General features: G+C 45.0%; 1 protein-coding gene across 1 annotated transcript; it reads right to left on the bottom strand.

Moving 5' to 3' along the window:
* Window positions 1-4,505: 4,505 nt before the first annotated feature.
* avpr2aa (arginine vasopressin receptor 2a, duplicate a) lies at window positions 4,506-10,118 on the bottom strand (the record flags this gene model as incomplete). The annotated part of the gene is given in 7 exon segments (XM_080014606.1): window positions 4,506-5,147; window positions 6,154-6,754; window positions 7,973-8,005; window positions 8,008-8,112; window positions 8,114-8,122; window positions 8,491-8,736; window positions 9,726-10,118. Coding segments are annotated over 7 exon segments (1,587 nt in total). The 3' UTR covers window positions 4,506-4,947.
* Between the last annotated feature and the right edge of the window lie 264 nt (window positions 10,119-10,382).

A 10,382-nucleotide genomic window follows, 5' to 3' on the forward strand; every position in this document is an offset into this window, starting at 1 on the left:
AGATGTATATTTTTTGTTTGGTCTGTGGGAATTTTGTGCGCTGTGGTCTGTGATTATAAAAAGGTTTGGAATCCCTTTAATAAGAGACATCTACCGACATCTAAATCAGTCATTTACAGAGAACTATGTGTGAAAGGGGCTTATGTATCTACCAATCCATATATACACAGTATATACAGTATACTGTATATTCTTTATTTAATTTATGGGACATCTTTAAAAATTAGCTTCTTTGTTTTGATAGACACAAAATAATCCTTGTCACCATGCAATCAGTCAGTAGATCTAAATATTTACATACATTTTGCCCCATGGTGTGGATGCATTGAATGTGGAACAATACCCGTATTTAATTCCCTGTATCACACATACTTCCAAAATAAACCTGTGGCTGTTCTGACAGAGAGACCTTATACAACATATCATCAAGAAGGAGATGGAGAGACAAGTGAAATAAATAAAGGCATTTTCATGCGATGAGAAGCTATCATGGATTGACTCGTTTGTCTATATTTGGCTTCCTCTTGCTGTACAGTTGGACGCCCCGGGCTCTTTGGTAATGTGGAGTCTGGTTGTGTGCGTTGAGCAGGGGCAGATATCCCTGCTGATGTTTAGGAATGAGCTTAGTCGCAGCCCCAAGTCATCAGGTCCGTGGAGGGGTCTTGAGTTGAGCAACGCAGACACAATTCTCCTTGGCTTCGGCGCTGATTTATTCAGACTTTCCGTCAAGGCTGGGGAGGCGCCCTAATTCCTCAAAGTCATTGGATGAACTCCTTGGCTGACCCTTATCAATGTTAATGGTGACCTTCACCTGCATTTCCTTGCCCTTGTGTACAGCCAAATAGCAGCGTAATTTATTCTTCTAATAAATTCTCACAGCCAGCCGCCCGGCAGGAAGCACCTTCCTACTGTAATGAAGCAGCGAGTCAGCGGCCTTGAGTTTAGACATCAGCCTTGCTTCAAACCAGATGTCGTAAAGACAGGGCATTACGCACACAATCACACACACGCTCATGTTGTATGCAGACAGTGGCGTACAGTACAGTAGTATTTGACTGCATTCAAATATCACACACATCTGCTTTTGTATGTGCATACATACGCGCGCAAGCACAGATACACACACGTACACACACACACACACACACACACACACACACACACACACACACACACACACACACACACACACACACACACCTAGTGCTCTATTTCAAATGGGCTTGAAGCTTCAAGCTACGGAAGTGCATTGCGTCCACCAAAGGAAAAAAAATTAAACACCTTATCGAGGTCAGAATCTTGTCATACAAGTTATGAGATCAGGATATCCTGATCTCGTAAGGTGTCAAATTAGTTTTTCTTTTGTGAATACAATGCGCTTCTGTATGAAGCCACTCTGTATGAAGCCCATACATCATATACTTACGCTTCACAGCACTCGATACTATAACAGGTCGTGCAATCTGAACGAACAAGATGAAAACATGATGACATTTCTGTCTTTTTTTTATTTTTGCAAATCCTGTCGGAAAAACGACAGGTGCTTGTGCCAGAGGTTTATTCCAGCATCCTGAGCACATCTATTATCTAGCTGTACTAATGCTTGCTAATGGCCAAACGGACTGCATAATGTACGGCAAAATGCGTTGCTTCGCTTGCTGTGGGGAGTGGATGGATCCAAGAGACTGGGCTCTCATCAACTGACTTGCCTAGTTCCTGACAGGAAGTAGGAAAATACAGCAACACCCGAGGGTTTGGGAGAAGTTCATCTACTTCCCGATGCGACACAGTGCGGAACACCTCATTGTTATGGCAACCATCGATTTGGCAAAGGTTCAAAGTGGAGCTCTCTGTCTGGGGAGCGAACCTGCAGCCATCGGGCTGAAAGGGACCAAACTCTTTGAGCGTACAGAGGAAAAGGTGAGGCGTCTCCTCTTGACCCTTGACCCTTGACCTTGGCGCTTTAGAGAAACTCGGAATGTATCTTGGTATTGTCCCGCCGACTCTCCCAAAAGGATGTGCAAGGAGGTTTGGAAAAAACACACTGCCGTTTTCAACATCTGATGTGGAACGGATGGTACTACCACATGCAAACAAATGTCATCTCCTGAATGTAGACCCAGGAAGTAAGCATCCAAGGTTCAGATACAAGGTATATTATTTAATCATGAGTTTATAAAACAATGTTTAGCAGCAGGTTACTAGTTTAAGTCCGCCATGCAGTGGAAAGGGCCTAATGCAGTACTCTTCTTCATAATGATACAAAGAATATAGAAACTGTACATGTACACAGGGATAACTCTGAACTTGAAATATTTAGATATAGACTGTATGCACCTGTTCATTTACAGGGAAATAAATAAACACAAAAGGACAAAAATGGCTCAAGTTGTGACATACTGTATAACTGTCCAAAGATCCCTGCTGTGGTGGTAGCTCAGTCTCAGAATAACATGTTTCGATGACATCATTGTTAGAGGAGTCCAGCGAGGGGAAGCCCCCCACCCCCGACACTCCAACAATACAGGCACTTGGTTTAAACTGGAAGCGCAAGTTTGCAAACATGAACATCCACAAGGTTTTGAATCTGTTTCCTTAAATTTACATGGAGGGTGTGTGTTTTGCTTGAAAGGAGCGTGCCGGTGTCAATTTGAGTTTGAGCCCATTTACCAGTCAGCGCACACATTTTACATGACTGACCATTTTTTATGACAATTTTCTTTTTAGATTGTCTCTATTTGCTGCTTTTTGGAAAATGTTAAGGTGATGATAACTCCTGGTCCCGCTGACAACTATGGTAACACAAATGTATTTGTTCAACACGCACGTTTGTATTTTGTATTCGATAATTCCATTTGAAAAGGGGAAAACGCCGTCGCTTTAACATGGAGTTAACAAATGCAAAATGTGGCAAAATTAAATGCCTTTGACACAATATAATGTAAATGTGTAATGTGATATGTAATACAATAAATATGATGTCAATATGGAGATCATTTTAAGGTAGGTTCCTCACCGTAATCTTCAAATTTTCAAAACCTGAAAAGAGACGGTCGGTATTCAACCATCTAAAAATCTGAGCTATCATCAGGAAAATGATCAGGCGTTATAATGTATTATGCGCGTGGTGACTACTAAACATCCTAAAACTCAATTTGGCACCGACACGGGCCTCCAAACTCCACTGACGCACATCACAGTCGTACCCGCTGCTGCTTTGGAAAAACCTCACTGTACTAAGACCTGAAAGCATTATACAGTACAGCTTAAGATTTCTTTGGTTAACGTCTCTTTGAATGTATTTTTCACTTAAATACACACGCCGTCGGGTTCATCTTACATTCAATATTCTCCTCGCACAAAATCGAATGAATACATTCCAGTCGCTCAAAATAAATATATTCTGAAATGCAATATTTGTTCATTGTAAATGGAATGCTACCGAATGACTAGACTCTCATTCCTTGTGTTCTTCCAAAGTCCTTTTCTGCGTCTGCATAACGTCCGCGTTGCGGTTTGTGCAACTTCACGTCTGTGAGGATCGGCGAGAAAGTTCTGGTTGTGGTACCCCACGTACAGTACATAATCACATCGTTGTCTCCGTTGTTTGTTTTGCGGAAACCTGGCTTGTTCATCCACTGCCGTACTCCCTATCATCTCTCAATACTGTTCATAAGTGTGTGTGTGTGTGTGTGTGTGTGTGTGTGTGTGTGTGTTTCTCATACCCCAAAAAAGTTTATAATTCAATTGCTTTCCAGGTCCTGTCCTGACTGCACTGCATCATCTTAACTGCAACCCCGCTCGAACTTACCATGAGTTTCGATTCCTTGGCACGAAATCCTCGCTGTGTGATCTGTTGGGTGTGTGTGTCTGTGTGTGTTCTTAACAATCACGTAAGTCCATGGTTGCCGTGGGCAAAGTGAAACATGAGGTGTGGCGGGCTGTCGTATTGTTGTGTTGTTTCGTTTGCACGCTGCATCGACACAGACATGTCTTGCTGATGTATCATGACAGCACGACAATGGATATATCGGCACGCACACACACACACACACACACACACACACACACACACACACACACACCCCTGGCCAATTCATACCGGACGTGCAGAGAATTCTCAAAATAAAAAAATGCGGCGTCAAAATCCGTCTTTTTACATAATTTGCAAAATTTAAGATGTAAACTTTCATTCACTGAAACCTTGAACCTCGGGACACAACGGCAAGCATGTTAAAAATGCTTCTAAAAAGCAGTCCTCCGAGACAGTCTAAAGATGGATATGCCTCACCTTACCCCCCCTACCCCCATGCTTCGTTTTAGCGTATTGTTCTACGAAACTGGATTCCTCTCCGGAGTGAATATGAATGCAACCCCAGGCGTCCATCTCCCCTCCCATCTACTTTGTTTGATTCACTGATGTTTGCAGACATTATTAGATCCTTCGGACCTAACATCCATGTCAACCCCCTGTCTAGTCTCCCTCCGGTGCCAGTTGTCTCTCTCTCTCGCTCTCTCTCTCTCTCTCTCTCTCTCTCTGTCCCCTGAGTGCGCTGTGTTATTTGCTCGACGCTCTTTTCTCTGACGCTCCGTACGCTGGGGGGCCACGCCGTCGGCCCCCACGTTAATTCCACGAACCCGCCCCTCGCATTCCTGCGGCTCTGTCTGAGCAGGGTGAGGGATTTACAGTTTCCGTGTGTGAATGAATCGCTGTCCGCTCTTTTTTTTTCCCTCCGATGGTTCACATTCCAGTTTGCCACTGTTGACAGCGACTGTACGTCCCCGCCCGCTTCCCAGTGCTCTGTTGACATCTTCAATAGTCCCCCTGGGTGGCAGCATGACAGGGGTCCCGCCGACAATACAGCTTATTTGCTGTTATTGGAAATGTCTGGCAGGGGGTCAGGATTCGCTGGTGGAGGTTGATGGTATTGTCGTGCGGAGTGTGTGTCAGTACAGGCTGTCCTTGGTGAAGGAGGTGTGTGTGGTGGTGGAGTCGTCGGGCAGCGAGCCCCTGCGCCCGGGCCGTGGACGGCAGCGCAGCAGGCTCTGCAGCTCCATGGACACGCTGCTGGAGAACGCTGTGTAGATCCAGGGGTTGGTGCAGGAGTTCAGGCTGGCCAGCAGCATCAGGATGGTGAAGGCCACACCTGCGTGCACGTGCGCACGCGCGAATACACGCACGCACCCCCATGCGCACACACGCACACACACACACACACACACACACACGCACACGGACACATTGTCAACTCAAGGTTAAACATAGACACCTTTTTCAGAAGAAAACAACATAAACCCAAATACGTAAATGATTTATAATTATTGTTTATATTATGGTAAACATTTTATACCAGGACCCTACTCACTTCCTCTGTTTTGGTTTCTGTTTCTCTTAATAGTTTGTTGATGTAATAACTGGAACATTCTTATTTTACTGTTGCCAATACAGAAATATTGTGTGTGTGTGTGTGTGTGTGTGTGTGTGTGTGTGTGCGTGTGTGTGTGTGTCTATTTGTATAGGTGTACAAATGTGTGTGTAGATCTTATGCGCTCAGTTGTGTGTGTCTGAGTGTGATTTTTGCTCTGTGTGCGAGCCACTGGCATGGAAAATTCTTTATGACATGTCAACATCTGGCGGGGTTGCGGAGCAGCAGGGGACGTAAACAGGTTATTTTTGTGGCCCTTGGGTTTGTTCCTTTGCTTCAAATCAAAGACAGTGAACACCCAGTCGGGCTGTGGCGTGCCTCGGCTGTCAGCAACAACTAGCCTATTGGCTAAGCCATCCCAACTTCATCAATGAATCCCAGCAAAGACATCAACAGATGCTGTCCTTCTGACCAAGAAAAACACTGAGGCCGGAGATGTTATCTAGGGATTTCTGGCTGCAGGTCAAAGGAAACATTTTTCTTGGCCGACCCCAGAAACTTGTATTTTAATCACCATTAGCCTCAACTAAGAGAGACACTCGCTGTCCTTTTAAGTCAAGAGATTATATCTAAACTTACTTAGTTGGGCAGCGGGAGCTTTCCGCTTCCACAGTCAGAGGTTGTGTTTCTGAATCAACCTTATATCCTTTCCCAGGCTGCCTGGACCTTAAGGAGGAAACGTGTGACGGCGGTTCCTCCAGGAGGCTCCCACCTGGGCGCGGCTCACCTGTGTCTGGGGGGTTGGGGTCCCAGGCGGCCCACAGCTGGACGATGAAGTACGGCGACCAGCAGACGGTGTAGACCAGCACGATGACCAGCGTCATCCTCACCGTCTTGGACATGGCCTTGGTGATGCTGGGAGGCGGCGGGGGCCCGGACGGCGGAGGGGCGCAGTCCAGTGAGCAGCGCGGCGAGCTCCCGGGGCCGCGCGAGCAGCTGCGGGCCGGGGCGCTCAGGGCTTTGTCGGGGCTCCTCCTATGGTTTTCCAGACTGACGTAAGAATGATGTTCTGTCGATGTGGTTGTGGTTTTTGCGTGCTCGAGCAGGCAGCCGCTGTATTGGGCGGCGGGGGGCGCGTAGTCGTAGCGCTCCCCTCCCTCCCCGCCGTGGGAGTTGCCATAGGAGGCTGAGGGCTTCACAAACTGCCCCGCTCTCGCCTCCCTGGCCGGCCCTCCGGAGGACCCCTGCCGCCCCCGCTCCCTGCCGCGCTCCTCCTCCTTCTTAAACCTTTGGAAATGGAAGAAAACCCTGTTCCTCTTCAGCTCTGCCGTCACCACCCTCTCCGACTTTAAGTAGATGTTTTTGTGAATCTCCCGGAAGATTCTTATCTGCAAGAGAGGTGAGCACATTTATTTTGAGAGAGGGGACCAAACAAAAACAGCAAACAAGTTAAACACGTCAACATATTCAGAGTGCGCTGGCCGGGTGTTATGGGCAGAAAGCCACAAATTCTTGTTTTCGTCTCATTGGGCTTCCCGTTGGACGTCAAAAAATAGAAAAACAAATTGAGACCTAGTTTGAGGACGTCATGAAACCTGGTCATAAGCCAATGACAAATATTTACACTGAGGCCGTGATGTCTTTCCTATGACCTCTTCAAATTTTTTTAAATTGATATAGTTACACTATTATTGAAGTTATAATTAAATATTAATTTGTAATCTATATATATATATATAGATACATAAATAAATACATATAAAATGTTGATTGTTCTACCAGAGTACAGTACCACTGAAGCACAAATGCATTTTCTCTATTGTATTTTGTTAAACAATGTGTCCCATGAGGCAACGAGCAGTGTGTCTTGCATTTACTCTGTGAGCGATGGGTCAAGGGAGTTAGACTTGGCACGCAAATAAATCATTCGGTCATACTACCTGCCTCCGTGATAACAACTGTGTGTGAGTACAGGTGGAGCATTATTGTGTATTTTCACCAGATTTCAAAGGACGCTGGTCTCAAATCCCACAGCGCAGCAAGATATGCGTCTTGTGCGGTGCACGCCGTGCTTTTATTCTGCTAAGTTGAGAAAATGCATTCATCTTAAAACCTCCGGATCAGCAGTTCTTACATCTGTTCCTTCTGTTTCTCATAAAACAAAAAAAAAAAAAAGGATTTGTCATCTCAGAATGTAATTTTTTTTTTATAGCTTGAGGATGTCATGTGTTCTATGTTTGGCTGTGATCTGGCACATTGCATTTCCTGGTAGGAGGTTCTCCAAGCAGGCAGATTTTCTGACTGGCCTGACAAGCAGTGGTCCTCCAAGTGCTGGGTGTGTTAATTAGGGGAAAATAGTTGGACCCCGAAAATATCTTTCCCCAAATAGAGCAGCGGGGACTGATGGGAGGCGGCCCAGAATGACTACTCTCCTTGGGACGCTACACAACACCGACAGCATGATTGCACATCCCCCTCGTGGCTTATCGAACAGCGCGTGCCAAATCCCCCCACCGCGATAACAAAGCGGCATTCTGTTCATACCACGTGCTCGCTACGTGTGGCTGAACAGTGTTTCAGGGTCCGCACTGCGTCCGCTCAGTTACCTGACAGACGGTGATGATGAGGGGCCGGCAGGATTGAAGACGGCCACGGTCATCCAGGTGACGTAGGCTTTCAGGCCCCACGGCTCGGTGAAGTGACCCCAGCACTCAAACTCTCCAGGAGCCACTTCGGTGCGGGAGAAAGATGAACACCTGATTGGGGGAGACGAGGGGGGATGAGGGGGGTTGACTCTCTTTTTTGACTCTCTTCCGATCAGTCATACTCCTGACCTCATGCTGCTAAAAATAATATCTTGAGATCTACTGTAGGACGCCACAGAGCTCTCATTTCCTCCTTCCAGCACGTTTAGTGTGTGTGTGTGTGTGAGTGTGTGTGTGTGTGTGTGGTGTTGCGTGTGCGTGTGTGCGTGTGTGTGTGTGTGTGTGGTGTGTGTGTGTGTGGTGTGTGTGTGTGTGTGTGTTTGTGTGAATCCATGCATGGATGCATGCATGTTAATGTGTGTATTTTACTTTTAAGAGCCACACTGTACATTTGCACATGTATTTGCATGTTTCCCTACCTGCGGTATGCTGAGGACCAGTGCCAGCCCCCAGGCGACCATGACAGGGGTGTTCCAGCGGGACACAGCCCCGCCCCGGTACGCCTGCAGCGGGCAGCAGATAGCGTAATGCCGGTCCACCGTCATGGCAACTATCATGTAAGAGGAGGCAAACATGGCCACTACCTGGAAGTACTTCACAGAGCGGCACAGGACGTCCGGGCCCTGGAACTTCTCTGTGATGTCCCACACCAACTGGGGAAGGACCTGGGGCACGACACGGGAGGAAGATGTTAAATTAACAAATGTGAGTAAATATCTTATAAACATAAACTTGATATGTTCTTAACTGTTTGTTTGTTTATTTGGTCAGACAGTGTTGAAGACCTTCAAAGTGATAATTTAATAATAATTATAGGGTATCTGTGTCATCTTTTTGAGCGCTGAAATATGTGTTTCAAACTTTACCACCACTACGTTGGTGGGCCTGAGGGTTAGTCCACCAGAGAATTTTGTGTAGAAAGGGCCCTAAACTAAACTACTTGGAGAATTGAGTAAATCAAGAGCAGTAATTTTAGATCAATAATTCAAGGGAAATCAAAGAGAAATAATGATTGAAAATCATTTGCTGAGGAAGGTTTAAATTGATGAGCCAAAGTTTTAATTTAGAACATTTTCTGTCATTTTTTTCTCTTAATATTTCAAAATTATTATTATAATAATAATAATAATAATAATAATAATAATAATAATAATAATTATTATTATTATTATTATTATTATTGTTGTTGTTGTTTTTTAAATTATTATTATTTTTATTTATAATAATAACAACAACAATAATAACAATAATAATAATAATAATAATAATAATAATAATAATAATAATAATAATTACAATAATAATTATAATAATAATTATAATAATTATAATAATTAAGTATTACTTCCCATTGTTTTTTATGTGAGCTGCTGGAACAATGCAATTTCCCTTCAGGGATTAATAAAGCATCCATCTATCTTTCTATCCATCTATCCACCTATCTATCCACCTATCTATCTATCTATCTATCTATCTATCTATCTATCTATCTATCTATCTATCTATCTATCTATCTATCTATCTATCTATCTATCTGTCTGTCTGTCTGTCTGTCTGTCTGTCTGTCTATCAATCTTAACATAAAGCACTTTCAGTTACTTGTCGTGTATGAAAGGTCCAGGTCGGTATTGCTGTACTTTCCAGGGAGACTGACCTGACACAGAGCCACCACGAGGTCGGCCACGCATAGGTTGACCATGAACAGGTGCATGGGCGCGTTGTGCTTCCTCCTCCGGAGCAGAACCCACAGCACAAAGCTGTTTCCCAGCGTGGTGAGCGCCAGCACCAGCGCCAGCACCGTGACCTCCATCCGGGCCAGGCCCAGATCCCTCACCCTGGGCGCCGGCAGGGTGTGATGCGGCGTGGTGGCCGAGGCGTTCTCGGAGAAGATCCCGAAGAAGGAGCCTCCGACATGAGTGGTGTTGGAGGAGCCCGGGTCGGAGAAGAAGGAGGAAGAGGAGGACCAGGAGAAGTTTGCCCGACCCGAAGCCTCCAGAGAGGAGAGCGCTAACCCATCCCATGGCGTCTCCCCGCTGATGCTTTCCATGCCTGCCAGACAAACACACTGATGTTGAAAAAACAGCTAAATCAAGTCTCCTATTGTGGAGATATTAAAAAAATATATAAAGCAGGGCCCCCTGGAAATAATCACAAGTTTTTTTGGAGCATGCCAAAGTCATGAGACTTTTTTTTTCTTCTTTACAATAAAAAAAAAAAAACATCTAATGTGTGAAATTGTAGAATGAAATCATTCCATTAAACAACCCTGATAAAAAAAAAGTATTATCAACAATGCTACTTAAATTCGGAA

The sequence above is a fragment of the Zeus faber genome, assembly GCF_960531495.2.
Source record: "Zeus faber genome assembly, chromosome: 15".
Taxonomy (NCBI): Eukaryota; Metazoa; Chordata; class Actinopteri; order Zeiformes; family Zeidae; genus Zeus; species Zeus faber.